Source organism: Pseudophryne corroboree, chromosome 3, assembly GCF_028390025.1.
Source record: "Pseudophryne corroboree isolate aPseCor3 chromosome 3, aPseCor3.hap2, whole genome shotgun sequence".
Lineage (NCBI taxonomy): Eukaryota > Metazoa > Chordata > Amphibia > Anura > Myobatrachidae > Pseudophryne > Pseudophryne corroboree.
This window is the reverse complement of record NC_086446.1, coordinates 499,947,229-499,964,481: the sequence shown is the minus strand read 5'-3', so window position 1 is coordinate 499,964,481 and position 17,253 is coordinate 499,947,229. Positions and strand designations below refer to the sequence as shown.

The window sequence follows — 17,253 nt, the reverse complement described above, 5'->3', positions numbered from 1 at the left end:
CAGATAGTCGCTGCCTACAGGGGGAGTGTATTTTCGCTGAGCAAGTGTGCGTTCCTATGTGTTAGCACAGCTGCGAAAAATCAGTTTGTGCAGTCTCTGCGCAGCCCAGGACACCCTCCCTCAAAACACTTGGACACACCTGCATTTTTCCGGAGACTCCCTGTAAACGGTCAGTTGCCACCTACAAATGGCCTCTTCCTGTCAATAATCATGCATACGCCAGTTCGAATGGATCCTTCGCACCATCCCGTTGCTGATCAGCGATGCCCATTGTAGCTGTCCGACGCACCTACGCATTGCGGTGCATACGTAAGCGCCATTTGGACCCGATCGCCCGTTGTGTGAAAACAGCAGACAGCAGATCTAAATTACCCCCTATGTAGACAAAAATTATTGCAAATCCCCCCCCCCCCCCAGGTGAAATGGCAAATGGTGTGCGAAATGGAGCGACGGGTGCGCTCTAGACCAACTCGACCTTCTTCAAAGGCAAAACATACCACCTACTGTTATCCATGAAATTATGGACAGTTTGCTAAGAAGGGTGTATGCAGTTATCACTGCACGTGGGAAATCTCATTGCTCTATTTGCCGTCAGTGTCCAATCACTTGTCTACATAGTGGTGTATTCAATAATTGTTGGAAGCTTCCGTCTTGTCGGAAAGACGGCAGCTTCCGACAGGTTTAGGTCGAAAGGGGTTCCAACCTATTCAATGGCGGCTGATTTTTTCAGACAATTCAGGAATTCCCGACTTGTCGGAAACCACGTGGATTGTTGGAATCCACGTTGGCTGTTGGAAGCGCGCCCAAACTAGACAGGTTTTAGCCCCGTTTCAGACAATGTCAACCTGAATTTAAAGAAAGTCGGATTGCCATTGTCGGGAACAGGCCAAACCTGTCGGGTTTGGCCCGGTATTGAATACTGACCTGTCGGATCCTTTCCGTTGGAAAGGATCCGACAGGTATTGAATATACCCCATAGAGTACATATACTGCCACCATTGGAACCCCAAGGCACCAGATGCCTTTCTTTGGCTGTTATGACCGAAGTGCCAATGTCTGTTCCAGTTTTAATACTAGAAAGGGGCAATTGGAATTGTGACTGCTGCACTCATGTACACCTCTGACAGAGCTCTGAAGTGTATACTAAAAGGTAATATGGAGATTTTACTGCCCCTTTACAGCAAAACAGTTACAAGTATGGGAAAAACAGGATTTTTACATTATTTTGTCTAAGGTTACTTTCTCACAAGTACTTCAAGCCATTAAAATAAGCAGGTAATTCACTCAAAAATAGGCATACTAAAATATGTATTTTGCATAGACATTGGTTTATAGTGCTCAGAAACATAGGGCATATTACATTTTTATTACAGAAAAAAAGAATCTCAATATTTGTTCACATTCAATGTTCTGTGGTATCATAAAGAAGCCAGCAGATGGCAGAATTTCAATGGCTGATGTAGAAGTGGTTTAATCAACGACAAAAAGCTTGCTGAGATGGGAGCATACTAGAGTACAAGATCACCATAACGAACTTACAAACCAAGCACACACATATAGAGGGTATATTCAATTAAGGTCGAAACTGCCGTCTTGTCAAAAAGACGCCAGTTTTCGACTTTTTCAGGTCGGAAGGGGTTCCGACCTTTTCAGTCCCCAGCATTTTTATTCGACAAGTCGTGGAATTTGACTTGTTGAATAGTACATGAATTGCCAATTCACGTGCTTCTGAGAAAAACGGGGCAAAATTCGACAGGTTTTGGCCCCGTTTCCGACCATCTCAGTCCGACATAAAAAAAAAAGTCAAACTGAGATGAGGGACCTGAGAGGAGGGAGAGCCGCGAGCAGACGGGGAGAGCCGTGGGCAGACAGGGGACAGCAGCGCTACAGCACAGCACTGAAGGAGGATGTGGCACAGCCGCCGCTCACGGCAACGTCCACCCTGCTCCAGCAAGTGAGTCGGGTGGATGCTGCCGTGGGTCTGGCGGCTGTGCCACATCCTCCTGCAGCGCTGCTCTCCCCCCTCTCTCCGGTCCCTCATCTCAATTCGACTTTTTTAAAGTTGAATTGAGATGGGCATTGAATAGCCCTTGTCGGATCCATTCCGACAAATGCATGTCGGAATGGATCCGACCTCAATTGAATATACCCCATAATAAACATATACGGTCCACACTTAAGTAATAAAGGATAGCTTTGAATTACACTAAAGGGGGGTACTCATGGAGAGATCCGTGCTTAATTTCTGACTAGACAGCTTAGAAAATGAAGCACAGATCTTTCCGTGTGTATGCCCATAGCGATAGCGCATCACTGACTCTAGATTTGGCATGCATGCATGCCAAAACTAGTAGATCGCTCACTTCACTGCTCTGTGAAGTGAGCGCCCCCCCCCCCCCCTCCCCCCCCTGTGTCACCCAGTCGCTCAGCACACATTGCCCTGTGTGCTGAGCTGGGGAGAGATGTGTGCTGAGCGGTCTGTGCTAGATCGCTCAGCACACATCTCCCCTCGTGTGTATGGGGCTTAAGATATGTTTGTGACCTTGGTTCAAATCCCAGCTTCAGCTCACAGCAACTGTAAACCTGACTGACTAAACAATTCTGCACATAAAGCTCAAATTTCTATGCAATATATTAAAACTAAATGCTTGCAAGTGAACGCAATGGAGGTTTCCATGTTATGCGTAATTAGTGGCAATTACTACTCTTCAAAGGATCAGCAGGAGTAGTGGATAATTCAGTACTGGTTTCATTCATATGGTTTACAAAACTTTGAAATAGAGATCTTTAGATTTTAATTCCCATGTTAAGCTCATCAGACGTCTAAACATTGTAATCACTAATAGCTAATACCTGGATATAAGAGTCCTGGACAAAGTTGGTGGGTTTAAAAAGAGGGAGGAGGTGGTTTGGGACGGCAGTTACTGCTCAAAAGAAAAAACTGGTCTGTGTGGTTAATTCCTCCAAATTAATACAGGTCTACAAACTGGAGTTTCAAGTTAATGACATTAGGATGACCATCTTATCTTAAAACCAATATTTCTTTTATTTTTGTTTACGCTGGGATGGGATTAATGAAAAAAAGAACCTCCGAGAGGTACTTACAAAGTACACAATGTTGTCAATGAGGGGTGTAACATGCTCACAGATAATCTTACCTCCCACCATCAAAGGACCAACAGCCAAATTAAAGGTTGCGCACATGGCCTAAGTAGACAACAATTAAAATCCATTTATCTCCATTTCCATATCAATTCCACAGATTTTTGGGGGATCTTATTAGTCATTTACAGAAGCTCAAAGACAAATAAATAACAAATTGAACCTTACATCCTTTATTCCCAATTCAAACACCTTCTTAGAACCCACCCCACTATAGATAGTAAAAACTTGTGTGCATGTCAAGAACATTTTTCTGGAAATTAATTATACTGGTTAAAAAAGTTGATAACCAAAACATTTTAATATTCATCATTATGCAAAACATGCATTTACACAGAGGCAGATACATTGCTGCAAGGCAAAACTCCGGCCTGGTTTCTGTGTTACTTAAGCAGAGTATCGCTTCAGCGTTCAGCTAATGAACAAGTGAATTTAACAGCGGCCAAACCCTTCAGAAGAATTATCAGATTATTGAGCAGTTAAAGAACAAGGACAGCAGGTTGTAGCATGATGCAAGTTAAGAGATGTTAAACAAGTAGTTTTATTATCTACATGGAGGTGATGGATTTACAACCTCTGACTGCAGATTCATCATACAAATGACAAGGGAACAGAGAAATAAGCAGAGTAATCTGTGTGTCTCTTTCCGATCACACACTGATTCTTGATCTAGATTTACTTTGTGTAGCCAAATAATTAAAGAATGCAATATGTATGCGCATGGATGCACAGTCAGCTATATATTTTAATCTGAACCTGCCACCTAAAACACAGTGGAGGCAGCCATTTTGTTGCGGAGAGAGTACAACTCTAGGTGGCACGATAAGGAAACAAGAAAAAACAGCTGCACCGGTGCACAGCTAATAAAATTGTAAATGAAACAGAACTACACCTGTGATTGTAAAAGCCCTTTACTGTAAGTAACCATTATATACACATGTAACAAAACATATAAATATAGAATATTAAACACAAAGTAAATAATATAATATACTAAAATAACGTACCAATAAGGATCAGCAATATATAAATGTATGAACTGATCTAACACCCGAACAGTGGGGAAATCTCATTCAATTAAGCACCATACAGAGTCGCAATGAAGACCATAGAAAGATCCTGAAAGGAGAAGTGTGTTTGACCAAATGGCCTTAACAGTTAAGAAACAAGATGGGATCACTGTTTTCCAGTGTCAAATAGAAGAATATTTCTATACACAAATAGGGCTAGTGATCTGGCTCTTACCACTACCTGGTTAGTCTGATGTGTATCCTGTATCAGTAGAACTCTGTGTTAAACAAACACAGCTGTGGTGTGCTGCACATACACTAAAAAATAACTTTGTGCTGCTGTCGGATGAATGGATAAAATTAGTACGCAGGAAGCACGTACAGATGTGTCCTCATACACTGAACCTCCATTAGCCATATGGCGTGAGATGACCGAGCCGCTCCGAGAGGTCTAACATATCATCTTTTTCTTTATATTTTAGGAATTATTTGCATTGCAGATGCAGCGAAACACCACTCAGAGTGTGGTACAGATGCTGGGCTACAACTTTAACCGCAAAGAAATCAGTTTTAAAGACGTAAAACGTTACAAATGAAGCAAAATGGAACTTGGCATGAGAAAAAGCCACACCCACTGCATCGTAGTACTTGGTATATAGAGTCAGACATCAAACTGATTGAGTTTGGGGACAGCAAGAATTGTCTATCTTTTCAAGGAGGAGACTATTCCCTGATCCCCACTAGAAATGAGGAAATGAAATACAGGCTGACTGTATTGGGCGGTGACGTAAATTAACAAGAGATTAGTTTTACATTTTTTTCATTCAGGTAACAATTAACCAAATGTAATCTAAGACCAAAAATAAGTTGGGGTTTTCCAGCTGTACAGTAACACTTAGTGCAGTATCCTATTAGTGCGGTAAATTACTGCAGCTAATTAGGTCGTCCGCTTTCTAATTAGCCACAATGCCAGCACTAGGGCATTTTGTTTCGCCTGCCAGCCATGATAAGCACCCATTTATTTGCCACTCGCAGCTGCGAAAAAAGATACAAAAGGTCCCTGAGTAATGACCATCAGGCAAAAAACGTGATAAAATACTTTTTTTTCTTGTGTAAAATTTTCATGGGTAATTGGATACCCCCCTTATTATATATGCTTGATTTAATGCTCACTAATAGTGTCTTGTAAGGATGCAAATCTGTTCAACACTGGCCTTTCAAATCCAGTAGGAGATCTGTCAGTAAGGACCCAAACCCAGCAGAAGATCTATCAATACCAGTCCAAACCGTGTGCAAGATTAAGCCAGCCTATTTAAGGCAAAAAGCTAAATGGATTATGCTATAATGCAGAGGTTCTCAAACTCGGTCCTCATTACCCCACACACTGCATGTTTTGCAGGTAACCCAGCAGGTGCACAGGTGTATTAATTACTCACTGACACATTTTTAAAGGTCCACATGTAGAGCTCATTGGGGCAGATGTATTAACCTTGAGAAGGCATAAGGAAGTGATAAACCAGTGATATGTGCAAGGTGATAAAGGCACCAGCCAATCAGCTCCAATATGTAAATTAACAGTTAGGATCTGATTGGCTGGTGCCTTTATCACCTTGCACATATCACTGGTTTATCACTTCCTTATGCCTTCTCCAGGTTAATACATCTGCCCCAGTATTTCACTTGTGATTCTGTGAGAAGACCTGCAAAACATGCACTGTGTGGGGTCCTGAGGACCGAGTTAGAGAACCTATGCTATAATGGCATCAATGTGGGCCTGACAAGTCATAAGCACAACACTGGGACTTGTACCTGTAATAAAATCAGACCATCTGTAATTTCCAGCAAGTCTGTAAAGCATGTGTTTATAATTTATGTATCTGAATTTGCTACTTTTCCCTTATTTATTTTTAGATTAATTTTAGAAATGCTTGTTAGAACCATGAAGCTATGTAGTCTGTGCAGTTGATTTTTTTATTTATTTATTTTTTTAACTCTTTATTTGTACCAGGAGAGGCGAAAAGGTATACAACACAGATACAGCTGTACAATAAAAGGTGAAAAACAGTCTCCATGGAGTTTTTCAAGAATTTTTTTTTTTTGCAGTTAGCAAACAAACAAAAATGTCCCACGAGGGGGGACCACATGCGAGAGAAAAAGAGACGGAGAGGGGCAGAAAGAAAGGAAGGGGGGGGGGGGGGTAGAAAGAAGTAAGGGTCGGATACAAAAGAAGAGAATATGGCCGAACTAAGCCATAAAAGGGGGCAAATACGTAAAATATAAGAAAAAATAGTGCATAAGCATATCCATAGAAATACAGACAGATGGGCCAGTCATTGCACAACAACCAGAAAAGGCTATAGAGGACAGGACGGCGTCCGGAGGGAGGGTCCAGTTATAGCATGGCTAGGGGCTCTAAAGACCAGGACGAAAAAGTGGCTCGAACATCAATTTTGGGGAGACATCATAAGCAACCAGGGGCCCCAGACGAGTTCAAATTTGTGTGGACAGTCATGTAGATAATAAGTGATCTTTTCCATATTAGCGACCAGCCAAATATAATTATTCAGAGCAGGGACGGTAGGAGCAGCGGAAGCCTTCCAATTTTTAGCAATTAAGGATTTCGCAGCCACAAATATATGGGAGAACAGTTTATTCAGAAGAGGATCAAGGTCAGGATATGGACGGGCCAATAGAAATACCCACGGATTCAGGTCGAGCGCCAATCCAGATAGGGAGTTCAGAATGTCGTGCACCCTATTCCAGAAGCGCACAATACGTGGACAGGTCCACCAAATATGGAAAAGAGTTCCCCGCTGACCGCATCCCCGCCAACAAACCGGGGTGGCAGAAGGGAACATCCTAGACAATTTATCCGGGGTGTAATACCACCGATAATATAGTTTATAGGATGTCTCCTTGAGTCGGGTAGAGGTAGAACTTTTAGCTATGCCCTCCCGTACCTCCTCCCAACAGGCATCGTCTGGCGGGGGGCCCAGGTCCCTCTCCCGCTCATGGCGAGTCTGCGGTCCCGAGGAAACTCCAACCAACACAGAATAGATCAGCGATATTAGCCCTCTATAAATGGGTTTTTTAGTACATAGAGATTCAAAAGAGGTAAGATCCCGCAGAACGTTAGCCTGAGGTAGAGAGAGAAAGAAGTGACGTACATGAAAGTATTCAAAAAAGGGAGGGGATAGAGAGGCAAAATTACTTTTGATATCATCTATTGACATCCAATGGCCTTGGAGGGAAAGATCATGTACCACATGAACTCCTGCGCTAATCCAGGGTGTGAATCGATAGGGTGAGACTCCAGCGGGAAAAGCAGGGATGTCCCAGAGGGGTGTGAGGGGGGAGCAGGAGGAGGACAGATTAAATTTTGTGAGAGAGTGCAGTTGATTTTTAATCATATGTTTAATGGTCTTTTCACCAGCCTAGCTAGTTCATGCAGTCTTATCATACAAAATAGCTATCCCACTGCCAACACAAAGTTCAACAAGCACAAAGAAATAGTGCCCCCCTCAGGAACCATTGCATCTCACACCATCTGCAGGACATAGTGAAAACTAAGAACTCCATAAAAGTAGAAATGGAATATTTAAATGGACGCTAGAACAATTTATATATGCAGCTAAAGGTTTTTGGTTACCTAATCTAATTTTGGCTGGGATTTTATGCTGTTTTTCAAGAGACTAAATCTTAAACTCAAAAACATGCACTCTTAATATGTGGTTATTATGTAGTTAGGTTCGTCACCAATGTAGAGACATGAGTGGAGCCACGCTTAATGAGCCAATGCTGCATTGAGGAGTGGGTGTATGGACTGTCACATGACTGCCATGGCAATCCAAACATGTGCCATATCTGAGTATACACCTACCACAATACAGCTTTGTGTTTTAATACAGATTAAACATGCGGAATGATGTATCTTACCAAGGCTTGCAATATCCCATCCATTGCGATGGTACCCTCAATCGTCAGGTAGGAAGCATTCGACAATGTTGCAAGAGCCCAGTCCAGAAAATCAGCCATTCTCTTCTGTTTGACATCAGGACGGGTAATAAACCTGTACAAGGACGTATTAAGTTATTTTAGGACATTAAATAAGCAATTAGTTTTTTTTATTTTTCCATGTCCTAAGAGAGGCTATCCAATGGCTAAACTCTAGTGTAGGGGTAAAGAAATTTGTGATAATGGGAAGGGATACAGAAATGTGAGATGGTATATAATATTCCGATTACGCGGTCACTGACATTGCACTGCTTGTTTGCCCACTACTTTGCTTGTTGATACTCTATGTATTTGCTTATAACTGTACGTGCTGAAAAGTACAATAATACATTTATATTACACTTGCAGAGTAATACTTAAAAAATACATGCTGCTTATTCGTAATACAAAGTACAAATGGTTCCAAAGCACCTGCAGTGGCGGAAATTATACACAAAAGGAGGTCTGTGTTGCAGTGTAATGATTCAGGTGTAAGTGTAACCTCAGGCTAATTGGCTAAGCTTCCAAAGAGTATGCCATCCCTTCTACAAAGCTCTGCTGTCTGTTACTGACACCTTGTGGCTGAACTCAAAATATGCATCTCTCTATACGTATATCTATGTAACACCTTATATACACAGACACATCTGAAGTTGGATGAACGGCACTCCACAGAAGATAGAACGCATAAACTTCAAGAGTTTATTTAGCAAAAGTAGCACGGATACGGATGCACATAAGATCGTTTATAGAGGTGTGCACAGTTTGATAAAGGATCATGGGGGTAATTCCAAGTTGATCGCAGCAGGAAAATTTTTAGCAGTTGGGCAAAACCATGTGTACTGCAGGGGGGGGCAGATATTACATGTGCAGAGAGAGATAGATTTGGGTGTGGTGAGTTCAATCTGCAATCTAAATTGCAGTGTAAAAATAAAGCAGCCAGTATTTACCCTGCACAGAAACAAAATAACCCACCCAAATCTAACTCTCTCTGCAAATGTTATATCTGCCCCCCTGCAGTGCACATGGTTTTGCCCAACTGCTAAAAAATATCCTGCTGCGATCAACTTGGAATTACCCCCATAAGTAGTTCCGAAATGTTGCTACTTTTGCTAAATAAGATTATGTAGTTTTATAGTCTAGCGACAACTGGTTATATTTACAACAACCATGGGGAGTAGTGCCAGTCGAGAGGAAAGAGTGTAGTACTCTCCATTGGGGATAAAGATGATTCTTTCTAAAAGGACATACTTTTCCAACTGTGGTTAGATTTGACCCAAGGAAGTCTCTTAGAAGACGAAAAGAGTAGGTTGAAAAATTGACTGATTTCCACAAGGTGACGCCACTGTCAGGAGCTCATGCCCTCTATGAGGGTAGGACAGGAAGCAGTGTAACATCACACTAGCAATTCAATTGTTGCTCTGTTAAGACGCACAGTAGCTGACATTTCTTCGCGAAGCCTCCTGAAATGTGCGCTAAGACGGCACTTTGGGCATCCGAACGGGAGTTTGGACGCCCAAATTAGGACTTTTACATGGATAAACCCTGTCTGTTTGTGCGCGACATGCGCAATATGCATGGGCGCTCAATCATCAATTGAATTGTAACAATTGTTTGGGCAGCTTAACAGTCTCATTTAGACGGGACATTTAGATGCCCAAAACAATTGAATTGGCCCCTCTATGTGAAATCTTACTGCAATGGTTATGAATGCAAGCATCATTTAAACTGATTAGATTATATAATAAATATTTCTCAAAATGATACACAATAAGAGACTGTGGGACTTTTCTCTGGGTATTTTTCCGTAGAAGGGTCTAATACCAGATTCCAAAAAAAAAAAAAAAAGAATTTCAGCTACATGTCAATGCCATAATAGTAACATTTGGTCAATGAGACTGAAGTTAAGAACTTTTTCTATCTCTCCTTCTTATGAATTTCTTCCGATGGGAAAGAGGAAAGATTTATAAAAAGTGATCACAGAAAATAATAAGATTTTACTCACCGGTAAATCTATTTCTCGTAGTCCGTAGTGGATGCTGGGACTCCGTAAGGACCATGGGGAATAGCGGCTCCGCAGGAGACTGGGCACAACTAAAGAAAGCTTTAGGACTACCTGGTGTGCACTGGCTCCTCCCACTATGACCCTCCTCCAGACCTCAGTTAGGATACTGTGCACGGAAGAGCTGACACAATAAGGAAGGATTTTGAATCCCGGGTACGACTCATACCAGCCACACCAATCACACCGTATAACTCGTGATACTATACCCAGTTAACAGTATGAAATATAACTGAGCCTCTCAACAGATGGCTCAACAATAACCCTTTAGTTAGGCAATAACTATAAACAAGTATTGCAGACAATCCGCACTTGGGATGGGCGCCCAGCATCCACTACGGACTACGAGAAATAGATTTACCGGTGAGTAAAATCTTATTTTCTCTGACGTCCTAAGTGGATGCTGGGACTCCGTAAGTACCATGGGGATTATACCAAAGCTCCCAAACGGGCGGGAGAGTGCGGATGACTCTGCAGCACCGAATGAGCAAACTCTAGGTCCTCCTCAGCCAGGGTATCAAACTTGTAGACTCTTGCAAAAATGTTTGAACCCGACCAAGTAACAGCTCGGCAAATTTGTAAAGCCGAGACCCCTCGGGCAGCCGCCCAAGAAGAGCCCCTTTCCTCGTGGAATGGGCTTTTACAGATTTAGGGTGCGGCAGTCCAGCCGCAGAATGTGCAAGTTGAATCGTGTTACAGATCCAGCGAGCAATAGTCTGCTTAAAAGCAGGAGCACCCAGCTTGTTGGGTGCATACAGGATAAATAGCGAGTCAGTTTTCCTGACTCCAGCCGTCCTGGAAACATATACCTTTCAGGGCCCTGACTACGTCCAGTAACTTGGAATCCTCCAAATCCCAAGTAGCCGCAGGCACCACAATAGGTTGGTTCACATGAAAAACTGATACCACCTTAGGAAGGAATTGGGAACGAGTCCTCAATTCCGCCTTATCCATATAAAATACAGATAAGGGCTTTTGTATGACAAAGCCGCCAAGTCTGATACACGCCTGGCCGACGCCAAGGCCCACAGCATGACCACTTTCCACGTGAGGTATTGTAGCTCCACGGATTTAAGTGGCTCAACCCAATGCGACTTCAGGAAATCCAACACCACGTTGAGATCCCACGGTGCCACTGGAGGCACAAACGGGGGCTGACTATGCAGCACTCCCTTAACAAAAGTCTGAACTTCAGGCAGTGAAGCCAGTTCTATTTTGGAAGAAAATCGATAGAGCCGAAATCTGGACCTTAATGGAACCCAATTTTAGGCCCATAGTCACCTCTGACTGTAGGAAGTGCAGAAATCGACCTAGCTGAAATTCCTCCTTTGGGGCCTTACTGGCCTCACAGCACGCAACATATTTCCGCCATGTGCGGTGATAATGGTTTGCGTTCACTTCTTTCCTAGCTTTAAATAGCGTAGGGATAACTTCCTCCGGAATGCCCTTTTCCTTCAGGATCCGGCATTCAACCGCCATGCCATCAAACGCAGCCGCGGTACGTCTTGGAACAGACAGGCCCCCTGCTGCAGCAGGTCCTGTCTGAGCGGCAGAGGCCATGGGTCCTCTGAGATCATTTCTTGGAGTTCTGGGTACCAAGCTCTTCTTGGCCAACCCGGAACAATAAGTGTAGTTCTTACTCCTCTCTTTCTTATTATTCTCATTACCCAGGGTAAGAGAGGCAGAGAAGGGAACACATACACCGACTGGTACACCCACGGTGTTACCAGAGCGTCCACAGCTATCGCCTGAGGGTCCCTTGACCTGGCGCAATATCTATGTAGCTTTTTGTTGAGGCGGGACGCCATCATGTCCACCTGTGGCCTTTCCCAACGGTGTACAATCAGTTGGAAGACTTCTGGATGAAGTCCCCACTCTCCCGGGTGGAGGTCGTGTCTTCTGAGAAAGTCTGCTTCTCAGTTGTCCACTCCGGGAATGAACACTGCTGACAGTGCTAACACATGATTTTCCGCCCATCGGAGAATCCTTGTGGCTTCTGCCATCGCCATCCTGCTTCTTGTGCCGCCCTGTCGGTTTACATGAGCGACCGCCGTGATGTTGTCTGACTGGATCAGCACCGGCCGGTGTTGAAGCACGGGTCTAGCCTGACCTAGGGCATTGTAAATGGCCCTTAGTTTCAGAATATTCATGTGTAGGTAAGTCTCCTGACTTTTCCATAGTCCTTGGAAGTTTCTTCCCTGTGTGACTGCCCCCCAGCCTCGAAGGTTGGCATCCGTGGTCACCAGGACCCAGTCCTGTATGCCGAATCTGCGGCCCCCTAGAAGATGAGCACTCTGCAGCCACCACAACAGCGACACCCTGGCCCTTGGAGACAGGGTTATCCGCCGATGCATCTGAAGATGCGACCCGGACCACTTGTCCAACAGATCCCACTGGAAGATCCTTGCATGGGACCTGGCGAATGGAATTTCTTCGTAAGAAGCTACCATCTTTCCCAGGGCTCGCGTGCATTGATGCACCGACACCTGTATTTGTATTAGGAGGTCTCTGTCTAGAGACGACAACTCCTTGGACTTCTCCTCCGGGAGAAACCCTTTTTATCCTGTTCTGTGTCCAGAACCATACCCAGGAACAGTAGACGCGTCGTAGGAACCAGCTGCGACTTTGGAATCAGAATCCAGCCGTGCTGTTGTAGCACTTCCCGAGATAGTGCTACTCCGACGAACAACTGCTCCCTGGACCTCGCCTATATAAGGAGATCGTCCAAGTACGGGATAATTATTTCGGCCATTACCTTGGTAAATACCCTCGGTGCCGGGGACAGACCAACGGCAACGTCTGGAATTGGTAATGACAATCCTGTACCACAATTTTGAGGTACTCCTGGTGAAGAGGGTAAATAGGGACATGCAGGTAAGCATCCTTGATGTCCAGTGATACCATGAAATTCTCCAGGCTTGCAATAATCGCCCTGAGCGATTCCATTTTGAACTTGAACCTTCGTATATAAGTGTTCAAGGATTTCAATGTTAGAATGGGTCTCACCGAACCGTCTGGTTTCGGTACCACAACATTTTGGAATAGTAACCCCGGCCCTGTTGAAGGAGGGGTACCTTGATTTCACCTGCTGGAAGTACAGCTTGTGAATTGCCGCCAGTACTACCTTTCTCCGAGGGCAGCAGGCAAGGCTGATATGAGGTAACGGCGAGGGGGAGTCGCCTCGAACTCCAGCCTGTATCCCTGTGATACTACTTGCAGAACCTAGGGATCCACCTGTGGGCAAGCCCACTGGTCCCTGAAGTTCCCGAGACGCGCCCCCACCGCACCTGTCTCCACCTGTGGAGCCCCAGCGTCATGCGGTGGACTCAGAGGAAGCGGGGGAAGATTTTTGATCCTGGGAACTGGCTGTCTGGTGCAGCTTTTTCCTTCTTCCCTTGTCTCTGTGCAGAAAGGAAGCGCCTTTGACCCGCTTGCTTTTCTGAAGCCGAAAGGACTGTACCTGAAAATACGGTGCTTTCTTAGGCTGTGAAGAAACCTGAGGTAAAAAAATTTCTTCCCAGCTGTTGCTGTGGATACGAGGTCCCAGAGACCATCCCCAAACAATTCCTTACCCTTATAAAGGCAGAATCTCCATGTGCCTTTTAAAGGCAGCATCACCTGTCCACTGCCGGGTTTCTAATAACCTCCTGGCAGAATGGACATTGCATTAATTCTGGATGCCAGCCGGCAAATATCCCTCTGTGCATCCTTCATATATAAGACGACGTCTTTAATATGCTCTATGTTAGCAAAATATTATCCATGTCTAGGGTATTAATATTATCTGACAGGGTATCAGACCACGCTGCAGCAGCAATATTTATGCTGAGGCAATTGCAGGTCTCAGTATAGAACCTGAGTGTGTATATACAGACTTCAGGATAGCCTCCTGCTTTTTATCAGCAGGCTCCTTCAAGGTGGCCGTATCCTAAGACGGCAGTGCCACCTTTTTTGACAAACGTGTGAGCGCCTTATCCACCCTAGGGGATATCTCCCAACGTGACCTATCCTCTGGCGGGAAAGGGTACGCCATCAGTAACTTTTTAGAAATTACCAGTTTCTTATCGGGGGAACCCACGCTTTTTTACACACTTCATTCACTCATCTGATGGGGGAACAAAACACTGGCTGCTTTTTCTCCCCAAAAATAAAACCCCTTTTATGTGGTACTTGGGTTCATGTCAGAAATGTGTAACACATTTTTCATTGCCGAGATCATGTAACGGATGTTCCTAGTGGATTGTGTATATATCTCAACCTCGTCGACACTGGAGTCAGACTCCGTGTCGACATCTGTGTCTGCCATCTGAGGTAACGGGCGTTTTTTGAGCCCCTGATGGCCTTTGAGACGCCTGGGCAGACGCGGGCTGAGAAGCCGGCTTTCCCACAGCTGTTACGACATCCAGCCTTTTATGTAAGGAGTTGACATTGTCTGTTAATACCTTCCACCTATCCATCCACTCTGGTGTCGGCCCCACAGGGGGCGACATCCCATTTATCGGCCTCTGCTCCGCCTCCACGTAACCTTCCTCATCCAACATGTCGACACAGCCGTACCGACACACCGCACACACACAGGGAATGCTCTGACTGAGGACAGGACCCCACAAAGTCCTTTGGGGAGACAGAGAGAGAGTATGCCAGCACACACCAGAGCGCTATATAATGCAGGGATTAACACTATAACTGAGTGATTTTTCCCCCAATAGCTGCTTGTATACATATATTGAGCCTAAATTTAGTGCCCCCCCTCTCTTTTTAACCCTTTGAGCATGAAAACTACAGGGGAGAGCCTGGGGAGCTGTCTTTCAGCTGCACTGTGAAGAAAAAATGGCGCCAGTGTGCTGAGGGAGATAGCCCCGCCCCTTTTTCGGCTGACTTTTCTCCCGCTTTTTTATGGATTCTGGCAGGGGTAATTTATCACATATATAGCCCTGGGACTATATATTGTGATGATTTGCCAGCCAAGGTGTCTTATATTGCCCTCAGGGCGCCCCCCCCCCCCAGCGCCCTGCACCCATCAGTGACCGGAGTGTGAGGTGTGCATGAGGAGCAATGGCGCACAGCTGCAGTGCTGTGCGCTACCTTGTTGAAGACAGAAGTCTTCTGCCGCCGATTTTCCGGAACACTTCTTGCTTCTGGCTCTGTAAGGGGGCCGGCGGCGCGTCTCCGGGAACGAACACCAAGGTCGGGTCCTGCGGTCGATCCCTCTGGAGCTAATGGTGTCCAGTAGCCTAAGAAGCCCAAACTACCACCTGTTAGGTAGGTTCGCTTCTTCTCCCCTTAGTCCCTCGCTGCAGTGAGTCTGTTGCCAGCAGATCTCACTGTAAAATAAAAAACCTAAATATACTTTCTTTCTAGGAGCTCAGGAGAGCCCCTAGTGTGCATCCAGCTCAGCCGGGCACCACAAGATTCCAACTGAGGTCTGGAGGAGGGTCATAGTGGGAGGAGCCAGTGCACACCAGGTAGTCCTAAAGCTTTCTTTAGTTGTGCCCAGTCTCCTGCGGAGCCGCTATTCCCCATGGTCCTTACGGAGACCCAGCATCCACTTAGGACGTCAGAGAAAATATAATTTTTTTTTACAGTGACTACAGATGCATAATTAAAGAAGTTTAAAAGTTCATTAAAGTGTAGTAAACCTCCCTGGACACAGACACAAGGGGAAAATTAGACCCCAGATTAAAAATAATGATATAGAGCAGGGGTGGGGAACCTTTTTTCTACCGAGGGCCATTTGGATATTTATAAAATCCTTCGGGGGCCATACAAGTCTGCCCCCGCGCGCGCCCAAAAAATGGGTGTGGCCAGTTAAAATGGGACGTGATACACACATGCCCCCAATAGTGCAGTGCCAGATCCACAATTGCCCCCACAGTGCCAGGTATACAAATGCCCCTCACAGTGCCAGGTATACAGATACCCCCACAGTGCCAGGTATACAGATGCCCCCACAGTGCCAGGCATACAAATGCCCCCACAGTGCCAGGTATACAAATGCCCCTCACAGTGCCAGGTATACAAATGCCCCCACAGTGCCAGGTATACAAATGCCCCTCACAGTGCCAGGTATACAGATGCCCCCACAGTGCCAGGTATACAAATGCCCCTCACAGTGCCAGGTATACAGATGTCCCCACAGTGCCAGGTATACAGATGACCCCCACAGTGCCAGGTATACAGATGCACCCCCGTCTCCCCCCCCCGTCCCGCTTACCGCTCCTTTCGGCGGGTACACGGAGGAGAGCGCGGCTATGTTGGGCGGCGGCGTGTAAGACTTGAAACCAGCCGCCGGTACGAGAGCCAATCAGAGCTCGCGGACCGGCAGCCGCGGCTCCTGATTGGCTGCCGGTCCGCGAGCTCTGATTGCCTCACGAACCGGCGGCTGGTTTCAAGTCCTACACGCCGCCGCCCGACAATAGCCGCGCTCTCCTCCATCTGGTGACAGCTGAGACACGCTGCCGCCGGACTGTGCGGCGGCGTGTCTCACTGAGAGGAGCGGGTGGGCCGGACCAAACGGCTTCACGGGCCGGAGGTTCCCCACCCCTGATATAGAGAATGATAGAAAAAAAGCTAAGGGGAACTTCAAGAGATACAAGCTGAACTCCAAGGTAAGGGTGCATCAATGTCTGATCCCACCATTTGACGATTTTTCAGCAACAGTGGCTCCATGGAAGAAGTTCAAGGAGGACTCCACTTTTGAAAAAACAACATTAAAGAGCTACAGTAGAATTTGCTAAAATGCATACTGACAAGCAACAATCCTGAGAATATCCTTTGGACAGACAAATCAAAACTGGTGCTTTTTGGCATGTCACATCAGCTCAGATCCGGCGGAACCCGCTCAGCGAAGGGATGCAGTGCAGGTAGGCGCCAGACAGGAGAAGCGCTCTTCCTGCTCTGCATCCCAGCCTGCCACATTTGTTGACAAGACATATTTTTGATTTACCGATGTTCAGGATTCCAGCACCCAGGAAACCAATGCGGGAATCCTGACAGTCGGAATACCGACAGAGGGGCATCGAGTCC

General features: G+C 45.5%; 1 protein-coding gene across 1 annotated transcript in view; it reads right to left on the bottom strand.

Annotated features, from left to right (window-relative positions):
* TBCD (tubulin folding cofactor D) overlaps positions 1 to 17,253 on the bottom strand; it is a 707,681-nt gene that overhangs the window by 592,911 nt on the left and 97,517 nt on the right. Inside the window, exon 8 of the mRNA XM_063961004.1 lies at positions 8,109 to 8,241. Coding sequence (XP_063817074.1) covers positions 8,109 to 8,241 — 133 coding nt within the window. The remainder of the gene's footprint in view (positions 1 to 8,108; positions 8,242 to 17,253) is intronic.